Source organism: Neovison vison, chromosome 9 (assembly GCF_020171115.1).
Source record: "Neovison vison isolate M4711 chromosome 9, ASM_NN_V1, whole genome shotgun sequence".
Classification (NCBI taxonomy): Eukaryota; Metazoa; Chordata; class Mammalia; order Carnivora; family Mustelidae; genus Neogale; species Neogale vison.
This window is the reverse complement of record NC_058099.1, coordinates 59603276-59624138: the sequence shown is the minus strand read 5'-3', so window position 1 is coordinate 59624138 and position 20863 is coordinate 59603276. Positions and strand designations below refer to the sequence as shown.

The 20863-nt window shown below is 38.2% G+C and overlaps 1 protein-coding gene across 38 annotated transcripts in view; it reads right to left on the bottom strand.

The window, feature by feature from the left end:
* PTPRD (protein tyrosine phosphatase receptor type D) overlaps window positions 1–20863 on the bottom strand; it is a 2250073-nt gene that overhangs the window by 405930 nt on the left and 1823280 nt on the right. For all 38 annotated transcript variants that reach the window (XM_044265686.1, XM_044265656.1, XM_044265663.1 and 35 more), the window contains one exon: window positions 9728–9894. In XM_044265686.1, the coding sequence (XP_044121621.1) occupies window positions 9728–9791 (64 nt within the window). In that variant the 5' untranslated portion in view covers window positions 9792–9894. The remainder of the gene's footprint in view (window positions 1–9727; window positions 9895–20863) is intronic.

Here is a 20863-nt window from a genome sequence, read left to right as displayed (position 1 = left end):
CAGATATCCCAAGAATATATTTGTTTCCCTACATCTCTGTCTAGCAATCCAAACTTCTTGGTTTGGTTTACTTACTTCTTGTAAGGGCTGCAGGGACAAAGAATCAAGACCCTCCCGGCCTCTCCTACCCATCTCTTCCCACTGACTGTGCTTCAGTCTTCTGGGCCTTATTTTGTCCTTTGAACACACTGGGCTCCTTCTCTGCAAATCATTGTTCTTTTTTCTGGATGTCCTGAATGCCACTCTTTCATGGCTGATCTCTTCCCATCACTCAGCTGAGCAACACCTTCCCTGATATAAAATGGAGCACCCTGCCCTTCTGTTACCCCACCTCCACTGTTATGCACATCAACTTGCATTATTATTTTTGAAGCATGTATCACCATCCAAACTCATACTGTTCATTTATTTTTTGTCAATAACTGCGTCTTGCTGCCCTCTCCTCTGCACATCATGGGCGTTTACTCAATGAAATATTATTATTGTAAAATTAACTGTTGTGATTTAAATGCACTTTTTTAAAAAAAAAGATTTTATTTACTTATTTGACAAAGATCACAAGTAGGCGGAGAGGCAGGCAGAGAAAGAGGGGGGGGGGAGGAGGAAGCAGGTTCCCCGATGAGCAGACAGCCCGATGTGGGGCTTGATCCCAGAACCCTGAGATCATGACCTGAGCCAAAGGCAGAGGTTTTAATCCACTGAGCCATACAGGTGCCCCTTAAATGTACTTTTTTTTTTTTTTTAAGATTTTATTTATTTATTTGAGAGAGAGAGAGAGCATGAGAGGAGAGAGGTCAGTGGGAGAAGCAGACTCCCTGCCGAGCAGGGATCCCGATGTGGGACTCTATCCTATGACTCCAGGATCATGACCTGAGCTGAAGGCAGTCGCTCAACCAACTGAGCCACCCAGGCGCCCCTTAAATGTACTTTTAAAGGAAAATAAAATATAGATACTAGACGGGTTTTCTTTGTATCAACTTGAAGTCACTATAACTTAAAGCTGTAAAAGACCTTTTTAGTGATAAACAGCAAACACTTTTAAGGAGTGAGGAGAAAATAAATAAAATTAACAATAAACAAAACAAAACAAAAAAGAAAGAAAAGAAAAGCCACTGGAATGTATTCAGTTTAACAGGTTTGCTATTATGTATTCTGTATTTTTAGCTTAAAAGTGAAATCTTGTGTGTTTTTTAAAATGAAGATATAAGTACTTAGTATATTTTAATGTCACATTTAATAACTGTAGTATAAAATGACTGTCATAACACCATGCTGTGATTTTGCAAAACCCATAAAAAACTGTAGATGGAATTTAAAACTTTTGTCAGAGAACAAAACTAACTTGAAAAATTTTTGTAGTAAGGTTACTGAATCTCATTCACAATTTTAAACTGAGTCTGATTCCACTTTTCTTCACAGATAGTACCACAAAGATTAAATAAAATTACCTGAAATTGACAACCATAAAGGGAAATTATAAAATGAGCGGTGATACATTCTTGGGAAGAATATATAATGCCTTGTTAAAAATAAAGGATTACTTAACTCTTACTAGCTTGGTCTTTTCTTTTACTCCAAATTATAATAATCTGTACATGGTTCAAGTTCTAGGAGAATGTCACTTCGCAGTCATCAACTAAAATTCTTTTTCAGTATCAAGGCTGTCCTGCCTCCCTTATCTCCACCTCTCTGGTCCCTGGTATCCCCATTATTTCCATAGCTTCGAAACAGCCTCCCAACAGATCCCAAGGCCACTCTGGCTGGCCTGACTCCAAAGCATCTCTCTACCCAGCAGCCACAAGGATTTTTTTTTTTTTAATGCAAATCTTTTCTGTCACTCCCCCAGCTGTTCTTAGAATAAAAACCAAGATCTTGAACAAGTTCTATGAGGGCTTGAATTAGACAGTCTCTGCCTATTGTCCAGCCTTATTTGAATTCTCTCTCCTCACTGTCTGGGATCCAGGCACATCCATGCTTTGAGTCTCCAGAATACACTAAGTATTCCTGTCCCAGGGCTCAGGAACACATCTTTTCTTGGACCATAACAGCCCATTCAAATACAGTTTACTTAGCTTCTCTTCACCCTTCAGATACTAGCTCAAAAACCATCTCCTCAAAACTATGCATGTTATCAAATTTAAAAGAACTATATACCTTTAAAAAATAAATTAATATAAAACAAGTAAACTCTGTAGTTTATAGTATTGTGCTCATGCTGATTTCCTATTTTTGTTAAAGTGCAGTCATTATATAACATATTACTTTAGGGAAAACTGAGTGACATGGGAAATTCTTGTACAGTTTATCAACTTCTTTTAAGTCTAAAATTATTTCAAAATTTAAAAAAATTACTCCTTCAAGAAAGCTTTCTATTACTCTTCTGAGGAGATAAGGCACTAAGCTCCCTATTTTCTTCCCTCATAAGATTTAACACATTCAGAAAGTGTAAATTTTTGAGATTAATGTTAAATATATATATATATATATATTTTAAATTTTTATTTATTTGACGGAGAGAGAGGAATCACAAGTAGGCAGAGAGGCAGGCAGAGAGAGAGAGGGAAGGAAGCAGGCTTCCCGCGGAGCAGAGAGCCCGACGCGGGGCTCGATCCCAGGCCCCTGGGATCATGACCTGAGCCGAAGGCAGCGGCTTTAACCCACTGAGCCACCCAGGCGCCCCTTAAATATATTTTTTAAAGATTTTATTTATATATTTGAGAGATGGAGATCACAAGTAGGCAGAGAAGCAGGCAGAGAGAGAGGAGGAAGCAGGCTTAACGCTGAGCCGAGAGCCCAGTGTGGGGCTCGATCCCAGGACCCTGGGATCATGACCTGAGCTGAAGGCAGAGGCCTTAACCCACTGAGCCACCCAGGTGCCCCTAATGTTAAGTATTTGTCTCTCTCTAGAGTGTAAGCCCTTTGGGGCAAGGATCATATTTCTTTATCTCACTATTGTATCTCCAGTAGTTAAGTCAATGTTTGGCATAGGAAGTGTGTCCAATAAACATTTACTAAAGTGACTATTATATGCAGGAATGAGCCAATGAGTCAATGTTCTTTGGAAGCATAAGAATATATAAAGATATATATTTACATATTTAAAAGATATTGTTCAAATTATGAAGTTAATGGGGTAATAAATGTCAACAGAGATCTAAACATAGATGCTACCAACTTGGAAATGATGTAAGCTAATGAGAAAAGAACTATAATAGCAACTAACATTTAGTGAATATTTAATCCTATTATTCAAGATGTTTTGCAAGTAGTTCTTTATTTAATCTTCATGATAACCATATCAAGTGTGCTATTTCCCATCTTAATTTTACAGATGAGAGACACACAGATATTTGCAACTTGCCCATGCTCAGAATAATTATATAGCAGGGGCAGGATTTGAACATACACTTCAGCTCCTGAGTCCATAGTCTTAAGTACTACCTCTCCTCTGAAGATAAATTCTGAAAATACTGCTTGAGAGAATTCTAAAAAGTGAGCAATGAATTCTGAAGGTAAATTACAAACAGATATGAAACAACATTCTTTAATTTTTTCTATCTCCACCATTTTGTACAAAGCCTTCCATGGAGCATGCATACAAGTGTTCACACATACACACACGACTTTGGTGAATAAATACATGAAGCTAAAGCTAACAGAGGAAAAGAGAAAACAAGACTATAGGTAAGAGAATCGGTTTCCATCCCATCACCAGTACTTCTGTCTTTGATACTTAATTTCAAAATGGACACTGGTTGGGAGTTTTCTATATTCTATTTTTTTTTGGGGGGGGAGGAGTTGGCTTCTAAAATTGAGTGAGGCAGAGCAAAATGGGCAGCAGAGTGATGGGGGATCCCAAAAAAATCAAGGTTATTTGAAATAACAGCTAAGTGAGAAAAATTAAAGAGATTAAGAGTGTAAAAGGAAAGAAACGAGGAGATCACAGAACAGATTAATCAGAGTATTAGCAATAGCAAGAAGTAATTCACCAATATTTCAGATATTCTTCCATCTTTTGAGTAAAGGGTCTCATCACAGAGATCAGAGATAAGAAACATATCATAGTTAGGATTTCTTTCTTCTTTTTTTTATTTTTAACATCAAGTCCCTCTATAATCAAGAAAATGCTTTTAATTGTACACATTGGTTGATTTAGTGACATATTCTTAATTTCACTAGGTAGGTACAGCTCTGCTGGGAGCAATGAATTCAGAAAGCCACAAACACTCTGCAAAGGGGCTTAAAGATCAGTAAAATAGCTGGGATATTTTCCTTGTGGCAGACAGCTGGATGTTGCTAATTTAGCTACTTTAAATTGAGTGGGAGGAGGAGGAGGGAAAGGCAAGGTTTTTATTTTGCCACACATCTGTAAATTCAGAGAAAGGGAAAACAAGGAAGACATCGATAAGCTTGGCAAGTGAACTGGATTTCTTGCTGCTCTCCTCAGTGAGCCGGCCTGTCATAACTGGCCTAAAGAAATCAGCGCACCTTCCTTTCAGGGTGCATACACTGAAGGGAATCTGACCAAACTGCCAGGTTAAGCACCAGTTTCTCTGTTCTGTTCTCGATAGTTCCACTGAAATATAATCTATACAACATACAGATCACCCACTTAAAGTGTATAATTCAATGGCATTTAGTAGTGTCTACTCAATTAGTACCATCACACCAATCTAATTTTAGAACATCTTCATCACCCAGGCAATATTTACCTTTTAAAGGACGGTTTAAATAGTTTGGGGTATATATACATACATACATACCCAAATAGTCACAATCTAAAGTAAAAACAGAAAAAGTGGTTTTTAATGCATATTAATGTTCTCAGTGTGAAATGGCCTGACTGCTGAGAGGTATGCATTTTGATGACATAAAAAAGACATCCTTTCCATTTCTAACCTCATCTTGGAAGGTCCAACTGCATGACTTAGGCTACTTCTCAGAAGTGATTCTGCAAAATGCAAAAGGAATAATTTGCCCTGCCCTTTAATTATTTTCTTTATTTTTTTTCTTACAGAATAATTTATAATGAAATGAAAAGCCATTTACTCTTTTCTGTACCCAGCTCACCTGCACTTCCAGCCTTCTGGTCCAATGGCCCATATATTAGAATATTTGTTTATAGCAGAACTCTATAACTCCTCTCTCTGAGCAGCTCAGAAAAATCCATTATAAGAAGCAACAGAACAGAAAGATGGGACACTTTCCATTAATTAGACCCCAGCCAAATTAACTTTATTTTTTATATTTTTTTAAAGATTTTATTTATTTATTTGACACACAGAGATCACAAGTAGGCAGAGAGGCAGGCAGAGAGAGAGGAGGAAGCAGGCTCCTCGCGGAGCAGAGAGCCTGATGCGGGACCCGATCCCAGGACCCTGGGATCATAACCCGAGCTGAAGGCAAAGGCTTTAACCCACTGAGCCACTCAGGCGCCCCCCAAATTAACTTTAAATCAGTAAGTCTGGGAGAGGAGCTTTTTTTTCAAGCTTGACTAGCTTGACTAAGTGTGCTTTATAATTTTTCCTCTTGATCTTCAGTTTAATTCACAATACAAGAGTTTCAAGGATCTCTTATGTATTGGACTTTGTAGAGAAGCAAGTTTAGTCTTTAACATGGTGTGAGAAAACCTGGTTTATCAACCACCAAAATTTTGATAATCTGCAGGTCAAATAAAAAAGCATTTTAGCACATCACCTCATAGAACAGCTCAATAACACCATTGGTTATGTGTTTTTGACATAATGATACAATAACAGCTAACATTTATTAAAACCCCATCATATGTCATCTGCTGATTTTGTGTTTTACATTAGCCCATTCAATGCTCACAAAAGCCAGGACTAGGACCTTTCCTATACAATCATCGTCATGATTATCATCATCATCACCATCACTCACATTTTAAAGATAGAGAAATGAGGGAAAAGAGCATGGTATATCATGCTCCAGATTACAGAGGACAGCCAGAACTTACAACCAGACTGGCTTTAGAGCTCACTTTCTGAACCATTACTCCACACTGCCCAGCAGGAAATACATAAGGTAACAACTGTTCTCCTACTGTGTGTATGCCAATCTATTCCCTAATGCCAATGGATATAGTGATACAATACCAAAGTCGGGGGGGGGGGGAATTCATTGCTTTTATGTAAGACAGGAATACAGTGAGTAGACAAGGACTAAGAAGTTTCCTTACAATAAGGGAGGAAATGAGGGAGCGTTTACCATCTGACATGGAAAAATGCAAAAAGTAACAGAAAATAGATGAGGTAAGCAATTTGAGGAATTAGACTATCAAACGTTGTTTCCAATGAAGATCCAATAACTATTCAGGTCAAATTACAGTTGTCAAAGTATAAACTCAAGTCTAGAATGCAACAGTCAACAACAGTTAGTGATTTTATTACAGTGAAACCAGTTTGATGAAAGAAAGTCCTAAAAGCAGGTTTGTAGCCTGCACCTAGGTAAAAACAAAACAAAACAAAACAAAAAACAAAAAAAAAACCCAAAACAAAAAACAAATAAAAAATGATTAGTAAATAAAAAAACTAAAGCTACACATGAAATAAAACCATCAGAAATTGCAATGAAAACTCAACCGACAGAAAAACACCCCAGGAAAATGCTAGTATAAATTTACTTTTAATTTGCATTCATGTTATCAAAGAATTGACCTCAGTCAGACCACTGCCTAAGACAAAATCTGACCTCAATCGGACAACCACTTAAACTAGAATAAACCTCAATCAGACCACCTAGGCCAGAAAACTGGTTGGCTCGAAACTACTGGGGGAGAAACGGCTGTTTGTGCTCGAACCGAAATCACACCGAGACCACAGCTCTACCATGTGTACCGCATTCAAGAAACAAGCAAAATCCTTTCCAGCACTCAAGACATAGGGATAAAAAGAAATAAGGCCCATGCATGCATCTAGCCTTTGTAATAGTGGGGATCTGTGGGGCACTCTAAATTGGCAATGGCAAAGACTATCATTTTCTGCTAAAGGGATATTATCACAATTTTTCGACCTGGGTTTGAACCAAGGCTCATAAGAGCTCTTCTACTTAATGCAACATCACACCTAGTACTTTACTATGGCTTCCACAGAGCGGATGATAATCCTGACTCCTTGGTTTTTGGAGTTAATCATTTCAAAAGGCAGTGAGCAGAGCACATTAAATTAGCGTGGTGAACTAGAGTGGCTTCTTTCCATTCCCCACCCCCACCCAGTTCTCTTTCTTAAATGGGCAAACGGATTTTTAAAAATTATTTCATTGTTCTCAAATGGCTCTGACAAGTTACTATTAAATTTTGAAACAGAACTCCTGATTCCTTGTAAAAATTCCAAAATAGAGTTAGGTAAAACATGGCTATGTGTGCTATTCGAAGCATAGAGTAACAAACCAGTGTCCCAGGTAATGGGAGCTTCAGAAATACTGTATGTGATGATGAAAAAAAAAAATCTAATTCTTCTTCGATGCTACTTCGGATGTCTTTTTTTTTTTTTTTTTTTTCAGTGTTTTATGAAAAGGTAGCAGCACAATTTAATAGGTTATAATCAGGGACCCCTTTCCCAGTTGTTCTTTAAACATCCTTTAGGGACTCCAAGCATGTGTTTTCATGTACCATGAGTGTCCTCCAATAGATCTATAAGTGATATTCTTTCTTCTTTCAAAATGTACCTTAAAAAATATGGCTAATTTTTCCTCTCACCTCGAGAATCTCTTGGGTTACACATCCCATTCAACAACGTCAAATAAATCAGCTAAAGGGAAAACATACTAAAGCAAGGCTGGAATAGACCCAGGGAAAACTAAACAAATTATTCTGGCAAAGTCTGTCCGTTTTCATTAGTCACCATGGGAAGAGTGAGAGAGAATGATTCTTTTTCAGCTTACATCTTGAGCTTGGGAGCTGATTATCATATAAACATATAACCTGGTAAACATCTTAACTAAAATTTGCTATTGTGGCCCCTGTTTTCCCTTTTGGAAGGCTGCTATCAAGGAAGTGTGGTAAAGGGGGGAGGTAGAGGGAGAAGGGGAAGAGCAGGAGGGAAAGGAGTAGGTGATGATCATCTGGAGTGTAGATTGTTTTTTAAAACAATTGTAAGAGTACTTGACATCTGTCTGCCACATTCCACCAGAGATTTAAACAAAGGTAAAGCTGCTCAGTAGAAAAACATTTCTACTTATCTGGAAGGATAACTTCATGGATATATGACAATTACATCTAGTAATTTTAAGGAAATCTCTAACTGCTATCTGAAATTAAAGTGGATTCCCAGGGTGCTGACAGGTTTTTGCCAAAAATTAACAATTGCAAAACAATGTACTTTTTCATTCTAGCCAAAACAGAAAAATAAAGCCATATGCCTGATTTCTTTAATAAACTAAATTTAGATTACAACTTTAAAATAGATTTTGACATAAATGGCTTTAAAGTAACAAGAGCATCTTTCATTTGGGTCTTTTCCCAGTTAATTATTTGCTGGCATTGTCCTAGACATTCCTTGGCGTCACCTTAAACCAATACTCTGAAGTGCTAATTAAGAGACTATATACATTATTAACCAGAGAATGTGGTTAAAACATGCATGTGCCATATGTATCCTGTTATTAACATGATTCCTTTCACTCCTGGAAAGCTCTCTTTGGAAAATAGAGCCCTTATTTAAACAAAGAAATTGGCTGCTATTGAAGAAATTTTTGTCAGAATTCACTTAATAGGTAGGGGCCAACATGACACAGGATCCTTGTCTTTGAAACATCCTCAGCATGAATCAGATTTAATCTCACTGAAATAGACAGCAGAGGGAAAAGTTAATGACTGCAGATGTTCTACATTTCCATAATACCAGGGGACTCGCAAAGAGAATGGGCAACTTGCTCAGGATCTACACCACTATGAAGAAACCAGCCATGTCAGTGAGCCGAAGCCAGAGACATGACTTTCTCCAGTACTATCTCTTCCAAAATGCCATGGGCCAGATGGGAAAAGAAACATATGTAAACAAGGTAGACCTAATGATTTCCTAATTACGAAGGAGATATGATCTTCTCATTAATTGGCAAACTAATTGACCACAAGCTCAGTTTCATAAATTGAGTCCAATAAACCAAACTTTGGTGTCCGTACTCCACAGAATTCTCCTTACACTTCCACACCCTTCACCCAGCCACAAAGTTGTCAGTTCTGCTTGATTTGTTTGAATACAGTACTCGACGACAGCTGTCGGAAACAGTACATCAGAACAGCTGCTATGACAGCTACAAGGGGCTTGGAAGTTTAATTGGGCTCGATGTGACACTGTGCATTTTTCTAAACATAGATATATCCACAATACGAAAGAAATTTCTAATGGGTCTGAACAGTGTTTACTTATTGGCACCACCAACTGGTTAACCCCAGTTTGAGTTACATCATCGGTCTCATAGTATCTTTGCCACCGAGCTGGTAAGATTATCCAAAAGAAAAAAAAAGACAAAACAGTAGGAGCAGTTAGATGCCCAAGAATAGGGGCATTAAGAGAGAGAGAGGAAATGGTAAGGAAGTCACGTCAATAATCTCTTTCAAAGGCTGGCTGGTAGCCAAGGAGGATCCCACAGTGTCTCAGGATTTACTTCCAAAGGAAACGTATTCAGAGGCCCTGAGCCTGCTGCCAGCTGCGAACAAAACCACTCGTTATGGCCCCAGCCCCGCAGAGGAGGGAGAATGGCTTACTCTCAGCGTCCACGTGGAGGAAGAGAGCAAGGAGCAGCAACAGCGGCCTGGCAGTGTGCACCATCCTGCAGCTTGGGGGCAGCGGGCGCTGGCAGTCAGGGATCACTGCCTCTGAAGCTGCGGCGAGTCGGTCTGCTCTGGAATTTCGGCTGCAACACTTTCAGAGCCTGTAAGGGCAGAGGGAGAGACAAAAAAGGAAAGAGAACACAAAGACCCTTAGTTTCTTACTCTTTTCCCCTTGTTCCGTCACCACCACCCAGAGAGACGCAAGCTACTGTAAAGACACAAGCGACTGTAACTGGGATGTTTCTGTGTGAGAAGGGAAGCAAGTTTGTTTGAAAAATGGGGCAGCCTGAGCCCGTCTTGTTCCCACTGTCAGGCTCTGCCAAAGCCAACCACCTTGAATTCCACTCTCTGCTTATGCCACCTTTTGGACAACGCTCTGTAAGAAGCAACTGTCACTTCTTATGAAACACAATGTGAATACGTCGGTGGAAGAAAGCACAGCAATGGTATGAGAAAGATTTAAGAGAAGCGTCACATGCCAGATAAAAGTCTACTATTGACAGAATAATGGAAGCTGCTTTCTGGGCACGAGGGGAAGTGACAGGGCTAATTCAACTTCTCCAGCTAAAGAGGAGAGGTTAGAATTTTTTACACAAGCACATTTGGCTTCTTCCCTGAAGACACATCAATGTTCAAGTCGAGTTTAGCTTCAATAAGTCAAAACAATAGTTAGCATGAGCCGACTTGATTTAACAGGATTTTTGTATGTCTCCTGGGCAATAGCTTAGTTTTCTCAATCTTCTATGTAAAACCAATAAGCCACAAACTATTTTTGGAGAGCCTACTGTGCGCAAATGCACTTAGTATAAAGGGTCAAGAAATACAAAAATGAGTCGGATTCTGTCTTCTGTGACTTTCCAGTTTACTAGGAAAGATAAAACAGATACATCAGATGATGAGTATAAGTTAATAAGTGATGAGTGTCAGGAAGGAGAACCAAATAATGCCATGAAAAGTAGGATCAGCAATGGTATCATAGATAAAGCAGTATCTCAAATGAGCTTGGGAATACAGTCGGGATTTAACCAAGAAGAGAGAAAGGCATTCCAGGAATTCTGTACAAAGGCAGGGCAGTGGGAAAGGAACTTTGGAAAAGATGAGTCTCCAGCTTTGGCTGGAGTAGGGCTTCCCAAACTTCCATATGCATCAGAATCACCTGCAAGGCTTTTTAAAACAGATAGCTGGGCGCAAATAAAATAAAACAACAACAACAGATAGCTGGGCACCATGCCTGGTGTGTGGCTCACTAGGTCTGTGATGGGGGTCTCAGAATTTCCATGTCTAACAAGTTCCTGAGCTATGCTGATGGCAGCTGGTTCAGGACTCCAACTCCACTGGGTTGAGTGATGAGTTCATTAGGAAAGCAGAAGAAAAAGAGGCAAAAGAAAATGGTTCAGTCTTGAAAAGAAGGAAAGGAAAGGAAAAGGTCATGGTGAGACTTGAACACCAATCCAAGTCAAGCAGACTTTACTCAGCAAATCACGTATAAAGCTACTTAGTGTTTCTGAGCAGAACAAGGAAATGGGCTTTGAAAAGATGAGCTAATACACAAATGCAGCACTATTAGGCCAGAGGAAGTATCCCAGGTGAAAAGTAACACAGACCACAGGGGATGGTGGTCTGGATAGGAGCTGAAAAGAAGGGCAGCCATAACCGACTTGCTCCAAGCACTAATCTGAAATAATGACTCGTCGGGTGATAAATAGTTGTTCCTACAGGAAACTTCAAGAAATCTAGCGCAGCGTCTTACACAGAGTAGGCTCTGAATACAGAGAGAGGGAGCACTGAATTCTATTGCTTCCTCTATCATGGTGAAAACTTGAGGATGACAATCAGAATTCTTCTGCCAAATGAAACAGTATACTTTTAAGTTTTGTTTATTGGAATATTTAAAACATGTACAAAAATCTTGACAGGAAATACTAGCGATATCCCAAAATAACCTAATCCACCAAAATAACTTGTACTTGAAAAAGTATTGTAACAGAGATACTATAGCCTGCCTTTTCTAAACTGAGATTGAGCCTGAGAATAAATTTTTTTAAAGATCTTATCTTTTTCATTACTATGCATGTGTCATTTGAATGCAGGAAAGACAAAGCCAAATGAAAAGGTGGTGGATCATTGTATTACCAATCCACTTGCTAGCCCTTTTTATTTTTAACAGATTTGCGGTTGGCATGAAATAGCAAGTTATACATTGAAATACATCCACTTGAAACCAAAAGCTAGCCAGCTGCTCCAAATCTGCTATTGTTATCAATCTCATCTGGAAAATAACTTACCAGGCAGTTCGCAGCTATCAAAAGCTAAAATTCTCAAAACTTTATAGGAAAAGTGCTAAGGGAATCAGCTCTGCTCCCCTCCCCCACTGTTCCCATCCTCATGCCAGCATTTCAAATGACAGCGAAGTCCAGGAGACATCAGTCCTGTCGGACTCAATTTGTGTCTGTGCAAGCGTATCAGAGCCAACTGCTACATAATGACTCGGTGCGATCACAGAGATGGAGATGTATGAAATGCTCTCTCAGGGAAGAAGTGATTTGGCTTTTTCCTCTCCCTGACTAAAGTGGCATAAGAGGACCAAATTCTTCCAAATGAACCTACAAATGTTACCTCCAGACTTAAAACAGTGATAGGATCTAGGAATGAATACAGCTAGAGAACATACATATTTATACTTAAATGGGCTATGTCCTTGGCCTGGATATGGCAAGAGAAGATCAGAGGTGTGAAGATAAGACCTATTCTAGATGTTCATTCCGGCTAATCTCCACTCCATATCTTGCTTATTACTTGGTAACACTGCCAAAAGGGAAATGCTGGCTTGCATATCAGTAACGTGGAGTTTAAATTTTAGAACAAAAATGGGAAATGGATTTTTTTAAGGAAACACTGACAGCAAAAATAATGAGGATGAACAAATATTACAAGCAGTTTCTTTTAGCCTAGAGAAAGGGTTGCCGAGCACGTTGCAATGCAAAGAGCAGGAAAAGGGGTTCAGAGATATTAAAAGTACTACGGGTTAGCTTATATCACAAATGATGCTGCATGTGTCCAATAGACCCCAGCAGAGTCTCAACTTAGATTTTGATATGTCCTGCCCTCTGAAGTCTTCCTTAACTGGGACATGCAGATAACACTGAACCACATAGCTAAGTTTAAAATAAAACAAAAAACATATTTAAAGCTCTCTCATCTCTTATTGCTTATAGGACAAAGATCTTCAGGAACAATAATTTTGTTGATTTTCAATTAGCTGAACAACTACTTTGTATTTCTGTACATGGACAGCTATAGAAGCTGACAGTTCAAAGGGCCAGGGTGCACAGCATGATTTGAAATGGGATAACAAAGAGTGCACCTGCCTAAAAGCCTGCACAGATCACTGTTTCAAGTAATCATGTAACTGCCATGGACTCAACTCTTTACCTTCAGTTTAACATTGTAACCCTTTCCTATAAAAATATCTTCATGTTCAAATTAATATGAATCTGAAGGATTTTTTTTCCAGCCTTTTGTATTGTAGCATGTGTTTCTGTTAACATAAGGGAAAAGAGGCAACTGGAACTTTTCTTTCTTTAAAAATCCCAAGTTCCTTAGCAAAATGAATGAGTGCAGGTTTTATGCAGGAAATAAGCATAATGATTGTGTAACATCTTGTCACATGAGGAAGCAGTGAGACTTTCAGGAACTACTAGGTTATATTCAAAAACAAGGAGCCAAGGGGATGAGGACCCATCGGCTAAATGTAGGACAATCTGACAGCAAGGGCAACAGTAGCTACAATTTACTGAAACACATCCTCCTAAAATCCATGGGTTCATAAGTTTAAAAATAATTTTAAAAAATTACTTCTGTCACTCTAGAAGGGAGTTAAGGGATCAAATCATTATTCTGAAAAGAGGGAGAGAAAGGGAAAGAATGCTTCATTAAATAAAATCTCCACAGAACTTAAAACAAAACAAAAACCTGCCATCACTAGAAAACTAGGCATCATTGTTTATCTCACAGTTTATCAGGTTGCTTCTTTTGGGCTTTCTATCGACACCCTGCTCTCAATTCTTGACTTCTTAGAAACAATCATATTGCAATGAGACTTAACTGAGCATTTATCCATACAGACAGCCACTAAATTGGGGGGATGCTGTGCTAAAGGAGGAAGTCCTAAAACGTGACTTCTTTTGATCAACCTCCCGAAGGGTCGGGTCTCTCCCAATTGACTAGAGAAGGTTTCCAATCATTTAAGAGAAACAACCATTTGTGCACAAGATGTGCTACCAGGAAACTCCAGTTTGTAAAACAGACATGAGCAGGGCTGCTGTGGCTGAAGCAAGGGGTGTAGGCGCCTGGAGTTAAGAGCAAGCTGGCAGAGGCTTCTGAGGGCCATCTGTGAACTCACTGCCCTCAGTGCACAGTGACAACACAAGGACATGAAAGGAAAAAGGAAAACAAAAATAAATTTCCAACATTTCACTTATTCATAGGATTTTTCCACCAGGAGCTAGCCGCCTAAATATTTTATCATAAGCTAATACAGGAATCCTCCGGCGCTATCCAATAAAACTTTCCGCAGATAGACGTGTTCTTTATCTGCATTAATAATTGGTTACTTTCAACATAGCTAGTGAAACAGGGGAAGTAAACATTTTATTGTATCTAAATTTAATTTCAGTTTAAATAGTCACATGTGGCCAGTGGCTGCCCTTTTGGACAACACAGACTATAGTTACATGTTTCAACAGCATTGAACACAGTAGCAATAAACACTACATAGGTTTTCAGGGTTGGAGATGGAAATAGTGAGTTGGGAACACTTAGACTTTGCAGTCCTGGCTTCCTCATAATCAGAATCTAAAGATGCATTGTATCATATGAGGAAATCCACTTAACCTCTATGCCACTCACTTCCCCATCTCCATCCCCTACCCTGCCAAAAAACAAGTATCTCTCTCTTTTTCTTTTTAAACTACTCCACATAATTTAAAGGAAGGATCTGTACACATCCATAGGAAATGATCTGTACAGTTCTTATGAAATAGTCACATTCAACTGATTAACATGAGTGAGGGTTATGCCAAACATTCTTAAATAAATACAGCGCCGAAAGCCTCAAAGCCCATCATGGAAAACACACCAAGAAAAAGGACAGTGGATAAAGGCTATTAAGTTAAATAAAACACTGATAAAATAACTTTATCCAATCCATGCCTGGATAAAACACTCAAATTGAAGGATATTAGGAATTATTTTTATGAGTGAACTCAAATCTTCTCAAAATTATACTCTTTCCCATAATAGCACAATATATCAAAACTTTATATTTTTCAGTATTTTGCCCTAGACATGATTATATGGCAGTAAATTGGGAAGGGAAAAAAGAAACTTTATGAACTGTCACATATAAATACAAAGTAATAACTCAATCATCTCATTTTTGGCGTAGGCTATGACTTAATATGAAGACATGTGACTCTTAAGTAAGCACATAGTAATTCTTTGAAGAAATCAACTGAATTATAAGAATATCTGAAGAGTAAAATGATACCTATCAATATGGATACTATAAAAAGGCTCTTTACATGTTTAGTTTTAATACATAACAGAGAAAAGCCAATTATCTGAGCTTAATATAGTATGACTCTTTTCAAATTACTATTGATAAGATAACATCTCACCAAGATGTAAAAACTTTACATTTGAGGCAGACATAAATATTAGTTACTTTCATTAATGACAAAGTGACATGATTAACTTTGGCCATTCTTTTCCCTTTCAAGAAGTAAAAGTGAAGTATGCCATGAGAAAAAAACAGAGAGGAAAAAAATAACACCTTATGTTCCTGCCTATTTTCTCTCTAGAAATGGAACTATAATTTTGATTTGAAAAAAAGGATGGTTTTAAAGCATGTAGCTTCTTTAAATGCTTATTGCATGTGATTACTTCCACCTAGTTTTATATGATGCTGATCAAACTGGCATTGGAAAAGACCAAATACAATTCTCTTCAACATGCTATTGGGACTCTGCTACGTGTTCCACTCTTCCAAAAACACATATTAAATATAAGTAAATGATCAATTTCACAAAGTATTGATAGTCAATCCAGCCACTTCTTATCCAAACAACAGAACAGATTATTATTTTAAACTTCGGGCATTTTTAAATGGATGGAAACCATCATTCATAATTCACTATATATGACTTTTCTTTTCCATTATCTTAAAATCAAAAAGGGTATTCCTTCTTTCACACACACAAAATATTTTTTGTTCAAAATGTATTTAGCTTTGGGCTACCTGGGTGGCTCAGTAGGATAAACATCTGCCTTCAGCTCAGGTCGCGATCTTGGGATGGAACCCCATCATCAGGCTCCCTGTGGGGAGTCTGCTTCTCCCTCTCCCTCTGAATCTGCCCTCCACTCATGCTCTCTCTCTTGCTCTCTCTCTCTCAAATAAATGAATAAAATATTTTTTAAAAATGTTTTTAGCTTTTAAAATATATTATGGATAACAATGTGTTAATTTTTATTTCCATTTTGTTTTATTTCCATCAACACGTAGTGGAAAAGAAATCTAGTAATACATGATCTATTACACTTAATTAGCAATTTTTTTTAATTTGTAGGGAAATTACTATTCCCTTTAACACTGACTACTTTTTTGCCTTGAAAAGTTTTTAAAAACAAAATGATGGTCTTTAAATTGTTTTTAAATCCTTTCTTACTAGAGTTCAATGAAAACCGATTTTGCCTACTCACAGGTGGTATATCTGTAACTCCATCCTCAGAGCGATCAAAGCTCTAGAACAGTAGCTCTCAATTGAAAATGATTTTGCCACCTCCCCAGGGACATCTGGCAATGTCTGGAGAAATTTTTTTTGTTGTTTTCACGACATAAGGAGAGCACTAATGACATCTAAGCAGTTGACGACAGGAATGCTAAATGCTGCTAAGTATCTTACAAGGTATCGTATAGCACCCTACCCCACAACAAAGAATTACCTGGCCCAAAATGTCAACAGTGCCAAGGCTAGAAACACTATGCTAGAAAGGATCATTAATGTTGAGGAAAATTTTTAAATTAAAAAAAAAATTGGAATTTTTCAATGCTTGTTTATAGTACATGTTTTCTAAACCCAACAATTTTAGGTGTTTTCAGTGCGGTTTTTAGTATGTAAACTCAAAACAGATTAGAATTTCTGGGCATAGCAGTCAAACACTACGGATGACTCCCAAATTTCCCTTTTTGTCCTATGCTAGAATTGAAACTGGCTTGCCTTATGGGAAGTTCAGTTCACAGGCTTAGGCGACATAAATATTGTCACCAATTAAAAGAATGAATCTGTTAAATGGGGCAGGCATTGTTGCACTGATGTCTGTCAGTGAATAGACATGGTTCCCATCTCTCATGCTGGGAGCTTAGCTCTTCTCTGAGGGAACAGTCCCGGATGGAAATACTCAGTTCCAAGCAATGTTCTTGCAAATCACTGCCAGCAACAGATAGAAACTGCAATGGTGAGAGGTCATTGTGAATGGCTGCGGAATGTGGAATTAAGGAATAGTGTCTTCATTTTCCCAATATGGACATCATGACTTCAGCTGATATCTCTCTGAAAATCTGTGAATTATATTCTGTGTGGAGAAACCAGACAAATGGCTATTAAAGCAAATAGAAACATAACCTAAAGAAAGGGAGAGGGGACAAATATTAAACATAGATATCCAACATACCCTCTCCTCCTCTCTCATGTCGCATATTTATTGTATCCAGTTATATTGCACTCTTCTTGATTCTTAATACCTTCCTCACCTCTATGTGTCTTCTTGAATGGAATCATAATTTAATGAAAATTTTAAAAAAATTAAAAGTCATCTCAGGCAACCCACTCCTTCAGCAGACAATGAATGAAGCAAAAGAACATAATGAAATTATTAATCTCCGAAGACACATCTGGTCAGTCTCAGAGCAGGGTTGACAACATAGACCAATTTCGTATCTTGTATTTATTTCTCATTTTTCTTCTATCATCTCTGACTTACTAGCTTAGGTGAAGCTGTGGTTAATTCTAAAATTAGCAACATAAAGAAAAAGTCTCTCTCTTAACTGGCAGAGAGAGACAATATAAGGATTCCCTCAGATAAAGAAGGAAGAAAATCTTAAAAGTGGGGTATAAGAAGGAAGGTTGAAAGAATCTCACTCGATACAAGTATTTGAGAGTCATTGTCCTACATAGATAAATAATTCACAAATGAAAGTTTATATCATGAGTCAAAAATTCTCCAGAAGGTCAATCTTTAACCCAGTAACCCATTATTGTATAACTGAGTGTCTTAGAGTCAAAGATTTTATAGGTGTGTTTAGAAGTGGAAATGATTAACCAGAAATAGTTTTCTAAAAATTCTGACAAGTTAGTAATTGAATTAATAACATGCATTAATAACATGCATAAAAACACATGTTTTTATCACCATAAGACATATTTATTTTGCATATTACCATCAAGTTCTTTTTTATGGGGTTTTTCTCTTTAATTTAAATTCTAGCAAGAATACATGTAGACTAATTGGAAACAAATAAGAATGTGTTAGATGGTTAATTCACAGAGTTATACAGCACAGTTACCCAGGTGGAAAGAGCCTGAGTGCTCTTTACTATAAGGTTGCTTAGGGCAACATGTCCACGTTGAAAGAAGGAATGAAGACACATAACGGCCATTTTTTAAAAGCAGTTGGCATTATGAAGTGATTTGATAATAAAGTACAAAAATTTCCTGCAGCAATAAAGGCACTATGCATCTCCCATACCAAGATGTGTCAGCAATGAAAAAAATACTTTTCCATAGTCACTCTTTTAGAAAATCTCTTCAAGACCTCCAGAAAAGTGCTTTTGTAAAATACTGTCATTTTTACTATATTTCTATAAAATCCTCAAACAAAACACACAGTACCTATATCAGAAACAATGTTTAAAGTAATTCAAAGCCTCCTTGCAAACTAGGTGTACTAACTTCCTCACTCCCAAACTTTCTGGATACTGACTATAACCTTAAACGAGTGGCTCACATGAATGAAAGGAAAGAAAATGTCCAATAACATCAATCGAACTTCTCTGTTGTGTTTAAGCATCATCAGAGAAACCTTTCAAAACACAGAATTTATCTTCCAAAGGAGGAAAGCAGCCACTACTAACAGGGAGTGAACCGGGGAAGGTGCGGCAGGCTAATGTGAAACAACAGTCAGTGAGTGTTTGGGGGACCAAGCCCCAAATTAAAATACCATCTTTCTAGGAATTTCTTTACCTTTTGTGCTATGTCCAATGATGTTTTCTTCACAAACTTAATAGCCTGGCCCTTGTTTTTGTTATGTTTCCTCTAATATTTTTTAAATCGTAGATTTAACCATGATGTGTTATCATATCCTTTTGTAAAAATCTTTTGCAGGGTGCCTGGGTGGCTCAGTGGGTTAAGTCTCTGCCTTTAGCTCAGGTCATGATCTCAGGGTCCTGGGATCTAGGCCCACATCGGGCTCTCTGCTCAGCAGGGAGCCTGCTTCCCGCACACCCCCTCATGTGCCTGCCTCTCAGTCTACTTGTGATCTCTGTCAAATACATAAATAAAATCATAAAAAAAAAATTAAGCTTTTAGAAAATGTGCTCACTTTCTCCCACAGCATTGCCACTCAGGTCAAAACTATTCATAGTGTAAATTTTCATCATCTACAAACTTATGACGTTATACTCATCCATACATCCCATACATAAATATGGTATACAGAGGCCAATACAAATACAGTGCCTGTTTAAAAATGCATGTGAAAAATATGTATTTATCTATTATATATGCCTCCTATATTACTAATGAACTACATATATTGTCAAACAGACAAAATGAGACTTTTCTAAATGAGATAAAAAAATAAACAGAAATCGGGGCGCCTGGGTGGCTCAGTGGGTTGAGCCGCTGCCTTCGGCTCGGGTCATGGTCCCGGGGTCCTGGGATCGAGTCCCGCATCGGGCTCTCTGCTGAGTGGAGAGCCTGCTTTCCTTTCTCTCTCTCTCTCTCTCTCTGCCTGCCTCTCTGCCTACTTGTTTGTGATCTCTCTCTGTCAAATAAATAAATAAATAAATAATCTTTTAAAAAAAAAAAAAAGAACTATTAAAATAAATAAATAAATAAGAATAAACAGAAATAGAAGTTCTGTGATTATTTTCCAGGCCACACAAATCACTGGAGTTCCATTATTCTAGATGTTCCACAATTTGGATTTTTCTTCAAATATATTTCCAGTGGCAATGAATAAAAAAAGAGAGAGAGTGAGTGAGCTTTTGCTCATTTGTCCACCAACCCCCTTGAGAAGTCAAACAGTTGCTGTAATAACCAAATGTTAAAGGCTCTATGTGATAGCTGATGTCAACATGATGTAACACACAGAGGAGAAGAGACATTGTTTTTTTGAGATGTTCGTACAATGTCCTCGTTTGATAATCATACACCATTTATCCTGAGGTAGAACTTTCACAAACCCACTGTGCTTTTGTTTCAAAAATGAATTCCTTCATTCTGCGCGCCATGAATACTGAACACCAGGCACAGTGATAGGTGCAAAAGACATAACAATGCACAAGACAACAAGGTCGCTGATACATTCCGGAGCAAGAAGATAGAAAACGTAAGAGCTTTCCAGGTTAAGGGACAGACTGTCCAGGCAGAGGCTGGGGGCCGGTGAGCCGGGCAGAGAGCTGTGTGCTGCAGGCTGGGAAAGGAAGCAGGATCCAGACTGCATAGGACCTGTGGCCACATTGCAGAGACTGGGTTTCATTTGAAATGCAATGGGAAGACACTGGCAGGCTTTATGCTATGGAGAGACATGGTCTGATTTATATTTAGACGGCTTCCCCAGTGGCTGTGTGCCAAGGGTTTTAGAAATGCCGTTCTCCCACCACCACCCACCCGCTCCAAGTTTCCGCAGAGCCTTCTGTTCTCTTTATTTGGGCACTGCCATTGTACTCTGTCGTGAAGTCTTTTGACACTCCCGGTTTCTCTTCTCAAGGATCTATGGTGCTCTCTCTTT